The sequence below is a fragment of the Ornithorhynchus anatinus genome, chromosome 16 (genome assembly GCF_004115215.2).
Source record: "Ornithorhynchus anatinus isolate Pmale09 chromosome 16, mOrnAna1.pri.v4, whole genome shotgun sequence".
NCBI classification, from domain to species: domain Eukaryota; kingdom Metazoa; phylum Chordata; class Mammalia; order Monotremata; family Ornithorhynchidae; genus Ornithorhynchus; species Ornithorhynchus anatinus.
In genome coordinates, this window is record NC_041743.1 from 11,052,737 (window position 1) to 11,073,434 (window position 20,698).

Sequence of the window (20,698 nt, forward strand, 5' to 3'; positions counted from 1 at the left end):
CACAGAATAAGCACTTAAATACCACAATTATCATTAATATTATTAATAGCTTGAAAACTGTGAAATAAGCAAAGTGGTGAGTGGTGTGAGGGAATCAATTGGACTGTGGCTTTCAAGACCCACTTACTTCTTCCTTCTCATGTAAAAACATACTCCATTCTCACTCCTAGTTGCTGGGAAGTTCTTGTTTGACACCAGCACTGTGTTGCATTCCCCTGACTGCATCGCTGCCCAAATGTTGTCAGCGACCTACTGTCGGCGGTGGCAGGTGTTAGGTAAACTATTAAACTGCTTTGACATATGGAGAAACTGAGGCATGAGGAAATCTGAGGATTCTCAGCAAGATGACAGGGAAACTGGAAAGGGGACTTGGGTATCCCACTCTCCCAGTCCAGAACTTGGGCTGCTGGGTCACCCTGTCCTTTCAGCCCAGTCCCTGCTCTGCTTACCTCACAGGCAAAGAGCTTGAACTGCAGCCCCAAGATCTTATAGTCGATCAGCTGGTTCCCTCGCAGTTGGGTCAAGGCCTCCTTAAAGTCTTTGATGGCCAAGTCGTCCCTGGGGAGGAGAAAGGAAGTGAACAGTCAGGGGCAGTCACCAGGCCTTGCCCTGCCCATCCTCATCCTCTCTCACGAGGGTGGTGAAGGCAACAGAAACTTCTATGGTTCTTACACCCCAAGGAAACTCAGCTTCCTCAAATTATTCCGTGGTCTCGCACTACTATGACATTACCATTACTTCATCTGGAGACAAAACACGGCTGCTTCCACTGTTCTAACACCCGTCCACCTCTTTATTCTGTCTAGGCCTTCGCAAGATAATTAAAAAAAAAAATAGGAACTCCATTTTCCCTGAATTTCATGTAATTCTTATTTGCCTAGGACTTTCAATATAAAATAATTTTTACCAAACATCAGGATCACTTTCAGTGCTTAGAACGGTGCTTGACACATAGTAAGCACTTAACAAATATCATCATTATTATTACTGAAAAAGATATGATTCCTCCCCGCCCCTGCAAAATGCTGTAACAGCCACCACCCTGCTGGTGGAGTGAACTCCTTTCCTCCTTCGCCTTTGCCCCCTGGGGCACTGCAGGGGCTGCTGCGGTGATATCGATATCAACTTAAAAAAGCTACTTCAGCAGAGTAAGAAGTGTTCCAGTACTATGGGTCTGGTAAGTAGAACTTGCTCTCCCACTGGTTGGAGTTGTGCTGTCTCGCCTAGCCCCAGGCCTCTACCTGGCTAACCCATGCCTGTTTAGCTCTCTATTTTGTGGCATATGTTTGTTGTTGTGCTTGCATTCATCAAGAAACGCTTTATTTTTTATTAATATGGAGACCCTGGAAGCAACTCATACTCCCAGCCTTTCACTAGTCTGTGAGAGGGACGCATTATTCATCTTGTTTGGAATAATCTCGTTGCTCCTGTAGTAGGGTAAGGCCTAGGCCTCTCAGAGCCAGCTGGGAGATTCCCTCATGTTCTTCGTGGTTTTATGTTTGCCATGGGGCTGATACTGAAGACAACCATATCGACTAAGGCCCCCGGCCATCGCCTGGGCCCTGAGGCCAGGAAGCCTGGGGGAATTCTACAGTATGAACCTTCCCTCACTTCCTGACCTGTTGTCCTCTCCCAGCCTCCCCAACCCCTCTGGATTCACCCCAGGCACCAGCTGCCATCCCAGACTCCTCTTGGAGAAGGCTCTGAGAATCAGGATAGCCCACCCAGAGGCAAGATCAAGGTGGGAAGGTGCACCTGCCCATCCAATCCCTGTGGGAGAGAAGTTGGAAACTAGTTGGTGGGGGTTTTATGGTTTGATTGTTGGAGATAACTCCGTTAATGCAGGGGAAGCAAACCCAATTATTTAAAGTATCTGGCTGCTTGTGCCAGGGGTGACACCCTACCTCAAGTCTAACCAGGAACTCCACCTATGCCCCCCATCCCCACAGAGAAAAAGCAGTAGTATGTAAGGACTGGAAGGGAAGTACTGTGGCCCAGTGGAAAGAGCACTAAGCCTAGTTACTAATCCCAGCTCCAGTACCTGCCTGCTGTGTGACCTAGGGCAAATTACTTAGCATCTCTGTGCCTCAGTTTTCTCGTTTGAAAAATGGGGATTCAGTACTTGTACTCCCTCCTATTTAGACTTTGAACCCAATGTGGGATAGGGACTGTGTCTGGCCTGATTATCCTGTATCTCTCCTAGTACTTAGTGCAGTGCATGGCACATAGTGAGCACTTAATGCCATCATCATTATTGTTATCATCCTTATTAGGGTGGCAAGTGATGATATGTGTGTCAGCTGAGGTCAGAGAGTGAGGAAGGCCTTGGCCACCTATGACATACTTAGCCTGGTGGCCCCTCACTGCTGCTGCTGCGGGCTAGACCGTGGCTAAGTAGAGAGTGAAACAAGGGGCCTACGTATTTCCCGCTAGGAAAGGGGGTAAGAGGCTGTGCCCGGCCCCAAATCGTCCAAGTCTCTTCCTTGCATTTTGTTACCTCAGTAATGATGACAACAATAACTGCCACTTGGCTACCTCCTAGACATGTTTGAAGGGTAATGACTTCCCAGTAAAGGCAAAATGATGACCAGTTTATACAGCAACTTTCTTCTGATGAGCCCAAAGCACTTCACATATGCTTGCCGTGACTCACACAACATACCTCGCATAAGGCACAGAGAAGCTAAGCACAGCAGTGCTCAGAGTGCCCCAGTAAGACAGTGGTGGAGCTGGCCTAGAACTTAGCTCTCCCAAGGCATAGGCTCTTTCCACGACATGGCCTTTTTTGCAGAACAGGCAAGTTCAAGTTCTCGAAGGATCCTAGGCCCTGGTATTGCCCGGATTCCCTCCTGAATAAGCAGATGCACTTCACTTGGGAAGAAATGTGGCCCTAACTGGTGTCTTGCTTCTTTAATGATGTTGATTTAGCATCAACTCTCTTATAGTATAGCACGTTTCAAAGTTCACAGTGCCAAGGTGAGGGGGAGAGGGAGAGACCGAGCTAGTGAAATATGGAAAAAGAAGTCTTGCTTTCTGGCCCAGTTATGAAAAAAAAAATCCAATAATAAGCAGCCGGGGGAAGAGGTGGAAATGACCCTTGCCTGACAGAAGCTTCCTTCCTCAAATGCCTGCCATCCTCTCTGACAACGCAATTCTGGTCCTCCTCCGCCTCCTTTGTTCCATTTGGTTTCAGCCACGACAGAGTGGGTCTTGACACACAGGCGTGTTAGCTGCTGTTCTGTTTCTGAATAATCTCAGTGAAAAGATTTTAAAATAGAAAGCAGCCAACCACATGAGGGTGGGCTGCTTGTCGGCAGAAGGCTACTCTCTTGCTGGAAAAGTGCCAGCTTTGTGGCTCAGAGGCAGGCAGGAGGGATTTTTTTTGTTTGTTGTGACATTTGGAAATTCGAGGCCCCCAGAAAGCTGCTGGAGGGCTGGCAGCTCTGGGCAGGGAAGGCTTCTGGGTGGACGGATGGGTTGTTTTTCTCACCCACACCCTCAGGAAGCGAAAGACCATGTGAGAAGCGTGGGGGCACCTTGGCAGCTACGGAGCCAGGCTGGGTGGTGGCAGCAGCAACCTCCTTCTGACTGAACCCTTTGCTTTCTGGGTTTTTTTAAATGGTATCTGTTAAACGCTTTACTACGTGCCTAGGGTTGATACAAGCTAATCAGGTGGGACACAATCCATGTCCCTTGTAGCATTCACAATCTTAATCCCCATTTTGTAGATGATGGAAGTGAGGCACAGAGAAGTGAAGTGACTTGCCCAAGGTCACACAGCAGGTAAGTGGTGGAGCCAGAATTAGAATTCAGAATCACTTTGGAGCAGTGGTCCCGAGGCATTGCCAACTATGGCTGCTCCTTCTAGAGAAGAATTCCCTGTGGGACGTGGGCATGCATTGATTTCTCAGGTGGATATTGACAATGGGCTTGTTTTGATGTGTATATATCTATAATTCTATTCTATATTGATGCCTGTTTACTTGTTTACAATGGGCTTGTTTTGATGTGTATATATCTATAATTTTATTCTAAATTGATGCCTGTTTACTTGTTTTGATGTGTCTCCCCCCTTCTAGACTGTAAACCTAATGTGGGCAGGGATTGTTTCTATTGTGGAATTGTATTTTCCAAGCGCTTAGTACCCTGCTATCCGCTCAATAAGTACGACTGAATGAATCAATGACTGATAGAGGAGAGGCTGCTGCTTCCCTTTCTGCAGTGGCTCTCTGAGATTCAAAGGTGTTTTACCCTTGATTGCCGCAGAATTAGACAACGAATCTTTTGTGGTACGGGATTGCGTCAGTCCTGATTAGCTTGTGTTTATTCAATCTTATTTATTAAGTGCTCACTGTGTGCAGTGTACTAAGCGCTTGTATCTACCCCAGCACTTAGTACAGTCCTTGGCACATAGTAAGTGCTTATCAAATACCATTTTTTTTAAAAAAAAAGAAACGAACACCGGCAACTAAGAGTCCAGTTGCAGTTCTATTTTTGGTGTTGAGTCTGACTCTCCCTCTCCAGTCCAAGGCTCCCCAGGACCCACAGAACTGGTGGGCGGAGAAAGTGGTGGAGCAGGAAGGAGGTGGAGGTGCGGGGTGGGAATAACAGTAGCAGAATGGCTTCCAGCATTTTCCATTGCCCTGCCTTTGTGAATGGCCCCAGGCAGTGCAAGGCGCCCTCAATCAATGGAATTTATTTAGCACTTACTATATGCAGAGTGCGTCCTAATCGCCTGGGAGAATACAATGCTACTTTTTCCAAGGCAAGGACCTTACATAACTAGCAAGTGCAGGGAAAATTCCAGAGCGGACCACTGAAAAAGGAAAAGAAGATAAAAAGGAATAAGCAGCAGCAGCGTGGCCAGTAGATAGAGCATGGACCTGGTAGTCAGAAGGAGCTGGATTCTAATCCCAGCTCCGCCGCTTGTCTGCTGTGGTGATCGTGAGCCGTCACTTAATTTCTGTGCCTCAGTTATCTCATCTGTTAAACGGGAATCTAGACTGTGAGTCCCAGGTGGGACATGGGCTACGTCCAACCTGATTATCTTATATCTACCCCAGTGCTTAGTACAACGCCTGGCACATAGTAAGTCCTTAACAAATCAGGATACCCCTTTCCCCTCCAGAAGCTCCTTCTCCACGAATTCATAGGTGTCTCTACTGGATAAGCAGGGGAAAATTCAGACTCTAAGAGTTTAATGCTAACCTGGCAAATACAAATGGATCTCGCCCTCTTGTGACAATTCAGGCATTGGGTAAAATCGAATCCTCCCTTTCCACTGCATCCAAACTACCATACTGATACAAGCACTTATATACTGCCTTTACTCCTGAATCGCCCTCCTTACTGACCTCCCTGCGTCCCGGCTCTCCTCATTATATTCCGTATTTCACTCATTTTTCTAAAAAAAATTCAGCTCATAACTGTCCATTCCTCAAAAACTTCCAAAAGTTGCCCAACCACCTCCGCATCAAACAGTAACTCCATCTGCTTTAAGGCTTTTCCCATTCCACTTTACCTTGCTGATCTACTACATCTCTGCCTGCAAACTTGGTTGCTCTTTACGCCAACCTACTCACTGTACTTCCATCTCTATCTCACTATTTCTATCTCACCGCTGACCCCTTACTCACAACCTCTCGCTGGCTTGTAACTCCCTCCCTCCCCCTTCATATCCAAAAGACCAACACTCTCCCCTGCCATCAAAACCTGCCTAAAATCACACCTCCTCCAAGAGGCCTTCCACTACTTAAGCACTCATTTCTCTTACTCTCTCTCCCTTCTGTATAAATTATGTACTTGGACCTGTATCTTGTAAATACTTGATAAGCACCTCACTTTGCATATGCACCTTGATATGCAACTCTTTTTAATGTCAGTCTCTCCCTTAAGACTGTAAGCTCCTTGTGTCTATCATCTCTTGTTATATTTTACTCCCCCAAGTGCTCAGTACAGTGCTCTTCACACAGTAAGCACTAAATAAATACCACTGATTGTTGACTGATTAAAAAAACAGCCAGTAGCAATACAAAAATGCTTTGGTTATGTAATGAATCCTTAGTTCCTAAAAATGTTTAAACAGGTGTATACCAGTTGTTGAGATAACTATAACAATTATTACACCCACATTAAGCCAAAATCAACAGATCTATTACCATCATTGTAATCATTTGACCATCTTAGACTGGTAGCCAAAGTACTACCTAGTCCAACTGCTGCACTGGACCTAAAATACTTTGAGAAGTTGGGTGAGGGAGCAGTGACTATTGATAATAATCCTGGTATTTGTTAGCACTTAGTATGTGCCCAATGCTGTACTAAGCACTGGCCTAGACACAAGATAATCAGATCAGACACAGTCCCTATTACACAGGGGGCTCATAGTCTAAGGGGGAAGAGAGAAGAGATAATTCATTCCCATTTTCCAGATGAGGAAACTGAGGCACAGAGAAGTTAGGTGACTTGCCGAAGGTCATACAGCAGGCAAGGGCTGGAGGTAGGATTAGAACCCAGTTCCTCTGCCTTTCAGACATGTGCCCTTTCTGCTAGGCCATTCTGCTTCTCATCTGTTGGAGTACCACACAAGATGACTCGAGATGGATGTCTCCCTCTTTCAGGAGTATTAGTCTGAGTTGGTTTGCTGTCTACACAATAAAGAAGCTCTTAGAAGGAGAGGCATTACCAACAACTTTGGGGTGGAAAGTGCATCTTAAACTAGATTGAAATATTTGTTCATCAACCCCCTTAATAACAATACTGAAGCTAAACCTAGCTAGCCCAAGCAAGGAGTCATTCTCATGATATTTAGTGCCCTCAGTGTGCTATGCACCTATCTTCCAAGCAGGGTTCTTTGCCCTCCAGGAATTCAAATCAGTCGATGTATTTGAGGTCCTTCTTGGTGCAGAGCACTGTACTAGGTGCTCTGGAGAGATCTCCGCCTTCAAAGAGTTTACAATCTATCTTACAAGGAGAAGCAGTGTGGCCTAGTGAATAGGACATGGGCCTAGGAATCAGAAGGGCCTGGGTTCTAAACCCAGCTCTGCCACTTGCCTGCTGTGTGACTTTGGGCAAGTCACTTAACTTTTCTGCACCTCAGTTACCTCATCTGTAAAATGGGGATTAAGGCTGGGAACCCCATGTGGGACATGGACATGTCTGTGTCTAACCTGATTAGACTGAACTGCCCCATTGCTTAGAACAGTGCTTGACACATAGTAAGTGCTTAACAAATACCATCATTATTATTATCATTATTACAATCTAGAGTCCACAATCTTCCACAATCATCAACAATCAACATAAGCTTCCTTGGTGACTCCGCAGTGATGGACAATCCATCGGTCATTCCAGCACCTAGGACAATACACTGATAGCACCAAGTAGTGGGCTTCACACACCATTGTGGATTTGAGGTGTGGAGTGTCAGGATGTCTGCCTCCCCTACTCTAGAGTGCAAGCCCATTGTGGGCAGAGAATGCCACTGTTTATTATTGTTGCATTGTACTTTCCTAAATAAGCACTTAGGACAGTGCTGTACACACACAAAGTGCTCAATAAATTAGATTGAATGAATGATCAAGGGAACACCTTCTTGGTTGCTTTCAGGCATCCTAGCAGAGATAAGATGGCTTGCACCATAAGGTTCCTTGGGACCAGTTAGAGCCATCCTAGAAATGAACACATTTGTGCACCCCATTCTGTCCAAGCCAGTCCAAGTTGGGAGTTTATAGTCACGAAGCATTTTTATTTTAGATCTCAGGAAACAGTGTGGTCTAGTTGTGGGCAGGGATTGTCTCTCTTTTTTGCTGAATTGTACTTTCCAAGCACTTAGTACAGTGCTCTCCGCACGATAAGGGCTCAATAAATGCGATTGAATGAATGAATAAAAGACCACAGACCTGGGAGTCAGAGGACCTGGGTTCAAATCCCATTTCTGCCACTTGTCAGCTATGTAACCTAGGGCAAGTCACAACTTCTCTGTGTCTCCGTTACCTCATCTGTAAAATGGAGATTAATACTGAGAACCCCATGTGGGGCACGGGCTTTGTGCACCCTGATTGGCTTGTATCTACCCCAGTGCTTAATACAGTGCCTGGCACATGGTAAGTGCTTAACAAGTACCATCTTTAAAAAAGTCATTTTTACTGTCCCAAATCAAGAACACATTTCCTAAAATAGCACACAGAACCTTGTAACCTGCAGTTCCCTATTTGCATAATATTGACTACTTACTTATCTGTCCTGTAAAAGACCATCCCTCGTTGGAAATAAGCCACAGCTAAATGCCGGTCACGACTAATGCTCCTGGCAAAGGCCTGTAGAGAGCAGAAAGAATGAATTAATTCATGGCACTGGCACAAGAAAGTGAAAAGATAGAGTGATAATCTTGGATGAAGTTTTGGAAGAAGGAGGGGTCATAGCTGATGGTATGCCCTGCCCCTGTGGTGCTTTTTCCATCATGAAAACACTGATGATCTTTGGGGTGATTTTTTTTTCAGTGTTTACTACATGCCACGCTCTGTAGTAAACCCTGGGATAGATACAAGTTCCTTCACGAGACTCACAGTCTAAGAGGGAGGGAGAACAAGCACTGAATCCCCATTTTGCATAAGAGGAAGATGAGACAGATAAAGTTAAATGACTTGCCCCCGTTTGCAAATGGCAGAGCTACACCCAGGTCCTCTGACTCCCAGGTCCAGAGACTTTCCACTAGGCTACGCTGCTTCTCAATACCAAATCAGTGTGGCCTGAGGGGGTTGAGGGCACCTGGCAGGAGGATCTGGGTCACTGCAACTTTGGGTCCTCCCTCAACCCAAGATGAGGCAGGATCATCAGGCACCATCACTGCAGTCTCCTCTGGGTAGTGCTCCAGGGGAACATGATGCCATCTAGCAGTACCACTTTCAGAGGAGCCAGTAGGAAAAATAAAGGAAGCACAGAGAGAGGGGAAGGACACCAAGAGGAAAGGTGGGGAAGGAGATCCAGAGAAAGATCAAGAAGGAAGATAGATGAAAGGCCCTTAATCATAATGTGACAATGATTATTTCCATCTCCGTTTTTGGATGCCGAGTGACCCTATTGGGAATGGCATTTTGGGGATTTTTAATGCCACGAGACTTCAGGAACAGTCCCTGTGATCTTTAGAAAATCCTTCACGGTTACCCTGGTGCTAGCTGCCTCCCTCCAAACTTTCAGACTGTGTCTGCCTGCAACAACATTTCCATGGAGGGCTTTCTCCCTCTCTAACCAGTTGTCCAGTTCATCACTCTGGTGCTTCCTAAGTAAGGGAGCCAGTTCCCCTCCAGCCTTCCCAGCAGGGTGTGTATATCAGGAGGCCATCTTCCTTGCTGGACAAAACCTCAATTTAGGGAAATGCATGTGTTCTAGGGCTTTGGTTAACCCGTCGGTCTGCTCGGTGGTCTGAAATGCTGATTCTTTGAATCCCCTGAATGGTCAGTCACATGTAGAAACTGACAGTGGTCTAGAATGTGGGGATGAGGCTCCTCCACTCACCTCCTTTGCCTCCGGCAAATTTTTCAGAATCAGGTGGATACATCCGATATTAAAGCAGATCCTGGAATGGGGATCTTGGACTGCAGTGAAGGCATCCAGGGCTCCCTTCCAATCCTTCTTGTCCGCCGCGATCACGCCTTCGTTCCAGAGTCGGATTGCCTCAGCTAAGGACATGGTCAAGTGAGGCGCTTGAACAGGAGGCCCGAGAGGAACTGTGGGACTCTTAGAATGAGGCTGGGTTGTAGCTGATCAGCGAGGAACTCTATTTGACAGAGGGTCGACCCCGCCGACCACCTCTCCCCGAGTTTCCCTTGTGACAGAGGTGGCTTATCTTGTCTCACTGTGACTCAGAAGATAATGCCGGTCCCGGAGTTAACTTCTCGGTGTTGCAAACTCCTCAGGAAATGTCCCCACGCTTCAGCAACTGAAACCCAGCCCTGCAGCTCCAATGAGAGAAAAGAAAGGAGGGTGAGAGAGAGGAAGTACACCAGATGGTACCCGGGATGGGTCAGTTCCCCAAAATGATTCTGCTCTGTCATCATAAGGCCCTCCCACTTAAAGATATCTCATTCGGGACAACTTACCCAATACCCTTCCCCTTCCTTCCTGGGAGCTCTGCTCTCAGAAATCTGTGGTCTCTCCAAAATGTCTTCCGACCTGATTGCCGATGGCCTCCCAGACACTGCCCCTGGAACCAGGGAAAGCTCAGAACTGAATGGAGATTCTAAACATCCCCTTACGATAGGTCCTGGGAAGTCCTCCTGGAGTGGCTTTCTCTATTTCCAAATCTCCCATCCTGTTCAAGTCAAAATTTAGTTGGTGAATCTTCTGACCACCCACTGTCACAGACAATGGAGAAGGACTGCTGGTCTGCCCATTTACCTCAAGGCATTAGATCTCTGCTTTTCCAGGTATGAGCTGCATTGGAGTGGGAAGAAAAGTGGGCATGGGGCACTGCTCATCCATGGGCAAGGTCCAGCAGGAGCCAAGGAGACTGAGGCTAGTGGTTGGAGAGAATACCCTAAACCAAGCAACTCTGCCCCAGGCAAAACTGCCCAATTCAGCAGTGCTAAGGGGATTTTTAAAAAAACCCAAAAAACCCAGGTTTTCTGATGGGAGAGTTCAGATGGTGCTTTTCAACAGTTTCCTCCCTCCATCCCCCACTCTCTTCCCAGTAATAATGATAACAATCAGATCTCTCTCCTAGGTAACATCTCTGATCCCTTACTACAACCCAACACATTCCACTCCTCTAACACCTCAATCTCATCTATCCTCCAGCTGACTTAGAAGGCCCTTCCCCCTTAATATCTGACAGTTCACCACTCATCCCACCTTCAAAATGCTCCTAAAAATCACATCTCCTCCAAGATGCCTTCCCAGACTAAACCCCCACTTCCCCACCCATCCACCCCTCCTGCATCGATTTTGCACTTGGCAGTGTACCCCCTTAAGCACTTTGACACACATCCCAGACCCCCAGTACTTATGAAAATATTCCTATGCTCTACTTTTTCACCTCTCCATAATCTATTTTAATGTCTATCTCCCCCTGTAGACTGGAATCTCCTTGTGGACGGGAATCACATCTTCCCACTCTGTTGTTGGAAATACAGTGCTTAGTACACTTAGTACAGTGCTCTCCACACAGTAAGCATTCAATAAATACCACTGATCAATTGATTGATCCCCACTTTACACACGATGAAGCACAAAGAAATTAAGGGACATGTAGAGCAGGCATGAAAGAGAAATATCAATAGGTCTCCACTCCTGCCTTAATCTTCTCCTTCTCTGTGGCAGTTTCTAGATCTCTTAGCTGTCTACAGTCATGGGACAGTGATGGGGAGGACAGGGCTTGGGTGGGAAGATAAGAAGTTCTGTTTTTGACAAGTTAGAGGTGACGGAAGGACATCCAAGAGGAAGTGCGAGACTGCCGGGAGAGAAAGGGAGAGGGGAAAGGAGAGGGAGAGGAAGAGAGAGAGAGAGAGATCAGGGCTGGAAATGGAGATGTAAAACTCAGTCCACACACTTTGCTCTTCCGCTAACCTTCTCACTGTACCTCAATCTCACCCTGCTTCTGGCCTCGAATACCCTCCCTCTTCATAGCTGGCAGAAAATTACTCTCCCCAATTTCAAAACCTTATTGAAGGCACATGTCCTCCAAGAGACCTTCCCTAACGGAACCCTCCTTTTCTCTTCTCCCACTCCCTTCTGCATTGCCCTGACCTGCTCCATTTATTCATCCCCCCTCCCAGCCCCACAGCACTTATGTACATATCTGTAATCCTATTTATTTATATTAATGCCTGTCTCCCCCTCTAGGCTGTAAGCTCATCGTGGGCCGGGAATGTGTCTGTTTAATGTTGTGTTGCGCTCTCCCAAGTGCTTAGTACAGTGCCCTGCACACAGTAAGAGCTCAATTCAACTGACTCTGACTGAACTGACTCTGACTCTGGAATGACCCGGGACATATCTCCCTTCGTGAAGACAAGGGGACATGATCCCCGGACAGCGAGATCTGGTGAAGAGAGCAGAAGTGTGGACAGACTTTAGTTAACCCCTTCTTCCCTCTGGAGAATGTGATAAAATAAACACGGGCTGTTCCGTCTGGGCTTTGGGGTACCGGCTGACAGCCAGGGAACTGGCTCTATATTGGAAGCAGTCACATGGCACTACATAAAAGCTTAGCATGTTGCTTTATTATTCAGGGCAATTATTCCCAGGCCTGAAGAACCTTGACACTCTGTCAGGTATCGTTAGTGCTATGGAAATCCTTTTATATACTCCATGACTGAGTTACTGTTGGTTTTCATGCAGACAAATCCCTCTCCCACTATAGCCTTTCTGGAATGGAGGTTGACAACGGCATTCCTACCCTATTTATTTTGTCATTACCCTATTTATTTTGTTAATGAGATGTACATCACCTTGATTCTATTTATTTGCTATTGTTTTAATGAGATGTTCTTCCCCTCGATTCTACTTATTGCCATTGTTCTTGTCTGTCTGTCTCCCCCGATTAGACTGTAAGCCCGTCAAAGAGCAGGGACTGTCTCTATCTGTTACCGATGTGTACATTCCAAGCCCTTAGTACAGTGCTGTGCACATAGTAAGCGCTCAATAAATACTATTGAATGAATGAATGAACAAAGTCCCACTGATGGGACTGAGGCCCTAATGCAGGAAGTCCAGGGACATCTTCAGTCCCAGATTTATTCCTTTTAAGCTACATAAGGTTGGAGGAAATCTAGGTCTTGTGATAAAATTGTTTTGTGGGGATTTCAGTCGGTGTGAAGGCTCTGAGCAGATGAGAACTTGGGCTTTGGCTAACACTACCCTATTACCAGCACCCTGAGAGAGACTGGCCAAAATACCTGATCCTCTGGAAATCAGAGTCCAGCTCCTGGACACATTTAGCCCGAGACAATTTTGTCCAAGGACATGGTGTAAGAGGTGTGAGGCTTACATGTCTCTTTTCACTTTCACCTTGGCTCTAGCATTTGGGGTGGAGTGGGTGGGGAGGGTGGGATAAGGCATTTCGGTTCCAGTAAATGAAGGGCTCTAAAATTCTGGACTCTAGAAACGGCCATCTGGGCAGACCAGTACCATATCCAAGGTCCAGTGCTGCTCTATTACTGATGCCAAGCTGCTTTACAGAGTGAGCTTTGAGACGGTAGAGTTCACGGGTCTATTCTTGGTGTGGCACAGGCTGGTTGTGGAGGCGATGGGGAGTCGAAGGTCTTGGTCTCTAAAGCTGTTGAGTTCTCCTTTTATATTCTCATGCAGGCAAGGAACCTGTCTGCTAAATCTGTTGTACTGTACTCTCCCAAGCGGTCAGTACAGTGCTCATCACACAGTAAGCGCTCAATAAATACCACTGATGGATACTACTGCTGGGAGGCCTGGCCCTACTACAGATCCTGCTTCTTAAAAGGTTTCACCGGCCCCACCTATGGACCAGGAGGTAAACCCAAGCTGGAAGGCAGCACTCAGGAAACAGTTTCTACTCCTTTAACAAAGGCTTCGTAATGATCAGAATTCCAAGAGGAAAGCCCTATATGGTGCAAATATATTAGTTGGGCAAGAGTGTTGATCGTACTTTGATCTTTTTAAACTGTCACTCAGAAGCAGTAGGAAAATCTGTCAGTGATGCACACTGCATCTTGCACATTGTGAGTGCTTGATATTAAGCCTCAGACCCAAGTGTGGTGGAGATGGTCATCTTTGAAATTTTACACTCTGCTCCATAATTTGTATGTTTCCTTTGGCTCCATGCCTCCCTCAAGCTGTGCTTTAAGACTAGTGCCAGATCAGGCATCTTTCCACAACTCTCTTCAGTTTGGGTAACAATTCCCCGCTGACAAAACAGACCTTTCTTCATCAGTTCCGATTGCGTTCTTCCTGAATCTGATAGCACAGGTCCCAGCCCATTGCTTCACGGTTCAACCAGTGAGGGAAGGAAGCGTGGGGAGTTTGAAAGAAGGGAGAAGAGCTGATTTCTCTTACCTTCAGACTCCTCCAGCACCAAGCACCAAAGTGCCAGGATGAGGAGGGACCTGCACTTCAACAGCAAGGCGGAAATATCCCTTCAAGCGAAAATAAATAATCATGGTATTTAAATAAGCACTTACTATATGTCCAGCACTGTACTTCGTGCTAGGGTGGATACAATATAAGTGGATCGGACACAGTCCATGTCCCATATAGGGTTCACAGTTTAAGAGGGAGGGAGAACAGTTATTGAATCCCCATTTGACAGATGAGAAAACTGAAAGCACAGAGAAGTGATTGAAGTGACTTACAATCACACAGAAGACCATTTTTCAGTTATGTGACTTGGACAAATCACCTGACATTTCTGGGCCTCAGTTATCTCATCTGTAAAAACGGGGATTAAGACTGTGAACCCCCTGGATTGTGTCCAACCAGATTAGTTTATATCAACCCCGATGCTTGCTACGGTGTCTGACACATAGTAAGCACTGAAATACTATTTCCAAAAAAAAAAGAAAAAGAAAAAAGGCAAATGTCAGAGCTGAGTTTAGAATCCAGGTCTCCTGTTTTGTAGTCCCATGTTCTTTCCCCTCAGACTGTGCATAGCTGAGATTATAGACAGCCATTTTTCTGGTATGGCCCAGAGTCAGCAGAATGGATTAAGTGGTCTTCCTAGATCCCTTCTGGTAAATTGAAGTCTTCCTCAATTTAGCATCTAAATCACCCCTCCCAAGCCTACCTCAATTTAGTGTCTAAATCACCCCTCCCCAAGAAACTCTCTTTGTCTGTTGTTGAAGGTCAGGAGCTCTGCTTAGCTATGCAAAATGAGTAAGAACTGAGTGTGATCTCATGGCACTTGATCACCCAATATTTCCAGCTAGTCTTAACCAGAACTTCACAGGTTACCCTACTTCGAGTAGCTGCCACGAACAGGTTCCTGTTGGTTCCCTGCCTGCATTTCCCCTATGCCAGAACAGCGAACAGGGTGCAGAAAACTGGCTACGACGAGCAACAGGAGAAGGAAGAAGACAACCAATAGGTAACTTGCCACATCACTGCTGTCCTGGTCCCCTGAGCCAAAAGAGAGAGACTCAGGACCTTCGCCAGCAATCAAAGTGTGTAGGGAAAAATGGCCACTTCAGTGGTAAGAGAACACTCTGCACACAAGGGCTCCCTCTCCAAACAATGTATAGCAGATCTTCAAGATAGGGACTGCAGGCCTGAGCCTGTAGGAGATGAACTTGGCGTTGTCACTGGGATAGAAAATCGCCTAGAGTAGTGGGTGAGGCTGCACGTGGTGACTTAACTGCAGTTCATGAGCTGGGTTTTGCACAGGAAGTCTTTCTCCTTTACAGCGAATGGCTTCTTAATGGTCTTTGAGAGAAGAAAGTGCTGCAGTCTTGGACACCACGTAGCTAAGAGCAAAGGCTTTATGACGAGAAGGTTGGGAGTAGGCGATCACTGATTTGACTTCTTTGGAAGGCTTTAAAGGGAATTTCTAACCAGTAAACCAGCCAACATCAATGAGGCTGACAAAATCCCTTCCTCCGAAAGAGAAGACCTGTAAACTGCAAGACATGGTGCTACACTGTCTTAGAGGAAGAGGAGGCCAAGCAGAGTAGTCTTGGAATACTAGAACTGGGGTTTCTGTTTTCATTACATCCTAAAAATCTGCCTCAAACATTTCCTCTTTGCTATACTCCTCCTACTAGCTGAGAATTCTAGAGGAACTGCCCTATCCCAAATCCATCTTCCAGGAGCTCTATAGCGACCAACATTAACACACAGGGGCTGGGAGACGCAGAGATACACTAGAGGCTCTACATTCATCTCTGCCCAAGAGGGAAGCACCATTTGAAATCAAAACAGGAGTGTCACTTTCAAAGAGGGGATTAACAGAGAACCAAAAGGGAAAATTTTTAATGGTATTGGTTAAGCATTTACTATGTACCAGGCACTGTTCTAATCAGGTTGGACACAGTCCTTGACCCACATAGGGCTCACAGTCTTAATTCCCATTTTACAAATGAGGCAACAAGAAGTTAAGTCAAGGGCACAGCAGACAAGTGGCAGAGCTGGAATTAGAACCCAGGTCCTCTGACTACCAGGCCTGTGTCTTTCCTCTAGGCCATGCTGCTTCTCCATCTCTCTCTAAACACTCTCCCATTAGGATTGATTGAACCCTGAGAGGGACTTTTCTAGAGACAACTTTATCATGAGTAACAGATATTAGCAGATTATACTTGGGTGGTACAAAATAGTAAGAAAGCAGGTAACATTGAAAGCAGCTCACCGTTCAGTCTGGCTTGGTTTCAGTACCCTCAAATTTCTTGCAGTACAAATCCCCAGTCTTCTGATTGTATCCAATCCTTGGTAAGTCCTCTTGCTTGACTCTTAGCAAATAGTCTTTTCCTAGGGGATCTCCAAGTAACATGAAGATAGGGCTCTGAGATTCATCTACTGGAACACTAGGCACCTACATTTTCATGCATTCAAAGAGTCCTAACTTGAACTATATGAAAGAAAATGAATTTAACTGTGGAACCTCAGGCTCGCTGACTTCCTGCTTCCTGCTTTTTCAACTCCCTTATTTTCTCTTGAGTGTGGAACCTCCTAAACCCCTTAAAGATCAAGCAATAGAGATGCTTGCTGACCCTATCCAGCATGATGGGAGTCTCCCCATCTCTGCCAGCTGTCATTCAGTTAAGTCATTAAAAGTCTTTTTCTTTTACTCACCCTGATCTAGATCCAGCTGCCCTGTGGCTCAGGGTGTGTGTGCCAGGTGCGGGGAGGAGGAAGAGGACTACATGGCAAACAGTGGATGGATCAGGGAAATGGAGGGAGGAGGTAAGATATAATCACACAATGAAAGACACCTGGGGCAGGCTCATGGTTTCAGGGCATAGGGTCGACACAGCAGCAAAGGTGGTGGTTATTCTGAGGGAGTGGTGTGGCCGAAGAAGGGAAAGGGAGTTGTTAAGATGCGAGGGGATGTGTCTGCCAACTCTGTGGTATTGCACTCTCCTAAGCGCTTGCTACAGTGAGCTGCACACAGTAAACACTCAATAAGCATGATTGATATGAGTCGTAGGGGAATTTGTTTTCCCAGGATCACAATGGAAAATGTTGTCTAGAGGCTTGATCACTAGATGGGGAGTTAGGAGAACTGGGTTCTATCTCCAGGTTGTGGATGATGACCAGCTGTGAACTTGGATTGCTCACTTCACCTTTCTGTGCCTCAGTCTAACCAGAGAATGGGAGCAACGATCCCTACCCTTAACCAGTGGAAGTTTTTCCAATAGATCCTAGGGGTTTGGCCTAGAGTGGTAGATATCAGGCCTGTGGTGGGAGGAAATACATTTACAGCTGAAAAATCTTATTTCTTGTAAAAATATAAGGCACCGGTTTGTCTGGTTTGAAAAATGCAGTTTGCCTCCCACTAATGAAGGGAGACCAGGGCAGCCCAGATAGGACATGGAATGCGACCTTTTTAAAAACCGAGGGGTGGAAGAAACTTGTACAGTGGAACTCACAATAAAAAAAATGATCTAAAGAATAAGGTGATTAAAGGTGTCATAGAATTATCATCACTCATCTTTGCCATCATTATTTCCCTTGCTGAAAGAAAGGCAAGACATTGTGCTGGGTCAGTGTTCAATTATGAACATATATTGTATTGTATGCATAATAATAATAAGAATATTGGTATTTGTTAAGCGTTTACTATGTGCAGAGCACTGGGGTAGAACAGGGTAATCAGGTTGTCCCATGCAAGGCTCACAGTTAATCCCCATTTTACAGATGAGGTAACTGAGACACAGAGAAGTTAAGTGACTTGCCCACAGTCACACAGCTGACAAGTGGCAGAACCGGGATTCGAACCCATGACCTCTGACTCCCAAAATTTGTAAATACAAAACTAAGGGGGAGCAATAAAATCAGTGGCTTTGAGCAAAAAAATGAAGGCTCACAAAAGTGTTTGGAGGACCAATTAGATAACGTTTGTGCAAGTGTTAGGAGCTATTTACAGGAAAGATACTTTAGAAATCCAGGATAGTATTAGTAGTAGATGTGGAATTTAGCTCCCAAACCCCCTACAGGGTGCCAGACAGGGCTGCCAAGCCTGAAGTCTTTTTAATGATGATATCATCTGTTCAAGTTTGGCGCTGTCAGAGCATAGCATGGAAAAGGAAGTAGTGTGGCCTAACAGAAAGAGAACGGGTCTGGGAGCTAGAGGACGAGTTCTAATTCTTGCTCTGCCATTTGCCCGCTGTGTGACCTTGGGCAAGTCACTTAACTACTCTGAGCCTCAGTTTCCTCAACTGTAAAATGGAGATGAATCACGTGTTTGATATTGTGAGGCCCATGAGGGACAATCTCACTTATCTTGAATCTACCCCAGCGCTAGACAAATAGTAAGCACTTAATAAATACCATAGTTATAAAATAGCTGCCACCTCCCCACTTCCTAGAAATGTGTCATGGCCTCAAACTGGGGGTTGGGACCAGCAATGGAAAAGTCCCCTGGGGAACAGCTGCAGAAGGTCTACAAACAATCCTCAAGGATACAATGAGACCTTGTGTTCATGGAGTGAGAGGCCCATTCTCCAACCCCCAGAGGATGGGGGAAAAAAAGGCAGAAATTGTAAGATGGGATTTAAGTTAGAATTTAAGAAAAGCTTCCTTGTTTCAGCAAGACATTTATGAGATGGGGAATGTTACTAAGAAACGGAAAGGCAACTATCTTTTGGGTAAGGTGGATGAACTAAGGGACCTACCTAGACCTGACTACATAGGTAACAATAATTATTTAGAGCTTATTTTGTGCCAAGCACTGTACTAAGCACTGGAGTAGATTACAGGATAGACTAGATACAGTTCCCATGAGCCACATAGGGCTCATAGTCTAAGTAGGAGGGAGGACAGGTATTAACTATCTAATTTTACTGTTGAGGAAACAGGCACAGAAAAAAATTGAGTGAGGTTGCCCAGGGTCACCCAGAGACAGTAGTAGACTCCAGGTCCTCTAAATCCTGGTCTGTGCTCTTTCCACTCTGCCCTCCCGCCATTGTCTGTAATGGCTGGACTAAGCTGCATTCAGCGCAGTTAAGGAGAAGATAGTACCATTTCACCACTGCCTAGTTGCCCTGGGTTGCTGGTGGCACCATAGGACTCAGGGAAGGCAGGGGGAGCAGAGTTCCAGGACAAAACATCCATCTACTTGGGGCAGTTTGGGGGCACTATTTCTTGGAAGTGGGAGACTGGCTCAGTAACTTCTGAAGCTCCCTCTCTGGTTAGCCTCATTTACCTTTTAATAATTTACTTTAGCCAACAGATGTAATAACACGCTCCGTATTTTGTTTAATGACTAGCAATCCCGTCTGTTTTGGCCCATTTCAGAGAATTCATTTGAATTTCAGAATAAAATTAAATGAGCAGCTCTTATTCTGACAGTTTTTTTCAAGTTCAGCAGAAAGACTATGTTTTCTGCTTAAAAAAAGGAAAAATCCCTCATAGTGTAATCCCCAAACCCATTCTTGTAAATGGTTCTTGGCTTACCTGATTACATTAGGCCAATCTAAAACTCCCAGCTCTGCCACTTGTCAGCTGTGTGACTGTGGGCAAGTCACTTCACTTCTCTGGGCCTCAGTTCCCTCATCTGTAAAATGGGGATTAACTGTGAGCCTCACGTGGGATGACCCGATTACCCTGTATCTACCGCAGTGCTCAGAACAGTGCTCGGCACATAGTAAGCGCTTAACAAACACCAACATTATTACGTATGTATCTACATATAAATACACATAATGTTTGCAGCTTCTCTATAACAGGACAAGTTTTCGGAGTCAGGCACGTCCTGATTCTATTTATTTGCTATTGTTTAAATGAGTTGTTCTTCCCCTTAACTCTATTTATTGCCATTGTTCTTGTCTGTCTGTCACCCCCGATTAGACTGTGAGCCTGTCAAAGGGCAGGGACTGTCTATATGTTGCCGATTTGTTCATTCCAAGCGCTTAGTACAGTGCTCTGCACATAGTAAGCGCTCAATAACTACTATTGAATGAATAAATTTAGGCAGGTAGGACCTGGCAGGCTAACGTGGCCGCGTGGCGCCACCTAGAGGCAGATGTTTCAGTTTCCTCAACAGCGGCCGCACCTGAGCGTCAGGGGACACTGTTTTTTCTCTCTTTAGGTCCCCTTTTTGATCATAACTATTGGCCTGAAAAGGATGAAAAAGGATAAGGCCAAAGTCATCACAGGGTAGTCAAGTGGAAGGCGTATAGGCCTGGGAGTCTGGGCTCTCGTCTTTAAGCTTCTTGTGAACAGGGAACGGGTCTACCAACTCTGCTGTGCTGTATTCTCCCTACCACTTAAAGTATTCTGCACAAAGTACGCGCTCAGTGAATACCATTGATTGGTTGGAATCAGAGGGACTCGGTTCTAACCCCAGCTCGACCACTTTAATCATCAGTGGTATTTGTTAGGTGTGCAGAGCACTGTACTAAATTCTTAGTATTCGCCTGCTGTTTGACATCAGGAAAGTCACTTAATTTCTGTGCCTCAGTTTCCTCCTTTGTAAAATGGGGATTCAATTCTACTCCCACTGAGCCCCATTTGACAGGGACTGTGTCTGACTTGATTATCATCTATCTACCCAGCATTTAGTATAGTGCTTGGCACATAG

At 45.8% G+C, this 20,698-nt stretch overlaps 1 protein-coding gene across 2 annotated transcripts in view; it reads right to left on the minus strand.

Moving 5' to 3' along the window:
* The window catches only part of NCF2 (neutrophil cytosolic factor 2), a 32,518-nt gene extending 15,974 nt beyond the window's left edge, over positions 1–16,544 (minus strand). The window contains exons 1-5 of one of the 2 annotated variants that reach the window (XM_029081325.2): positions 16,307–16,544; positions 14,026–14,105; positions 9,517–9,953; positions 8,236–8,318; positions 450–558 (exon numbers count right to left, since the gene is read on the minus strand). In XM_029081325.2, the coding sequence (XP_028937158.1) occupies positions 450–558; positions 8,236–8,318; positions 9,517–9,690 (366 nt within the window). In that variant the 5' untranslated portion in view covers positions 9,691–9,953; positions 14,026–14,105; positions 16,307–16,544. The remainder of the gene's footprint in view (positions 1–449; positions 559–8,235; positions 8,319–9,516; positions 9,954–14,025; positions 14,106–16,306) is intronic. The other variant, XM_029081326.2, reaches the window with a different exon arrangement.
* Between the last annotated feature and the right edge of the window lie 4,154 nt (positions 16,545–20,698).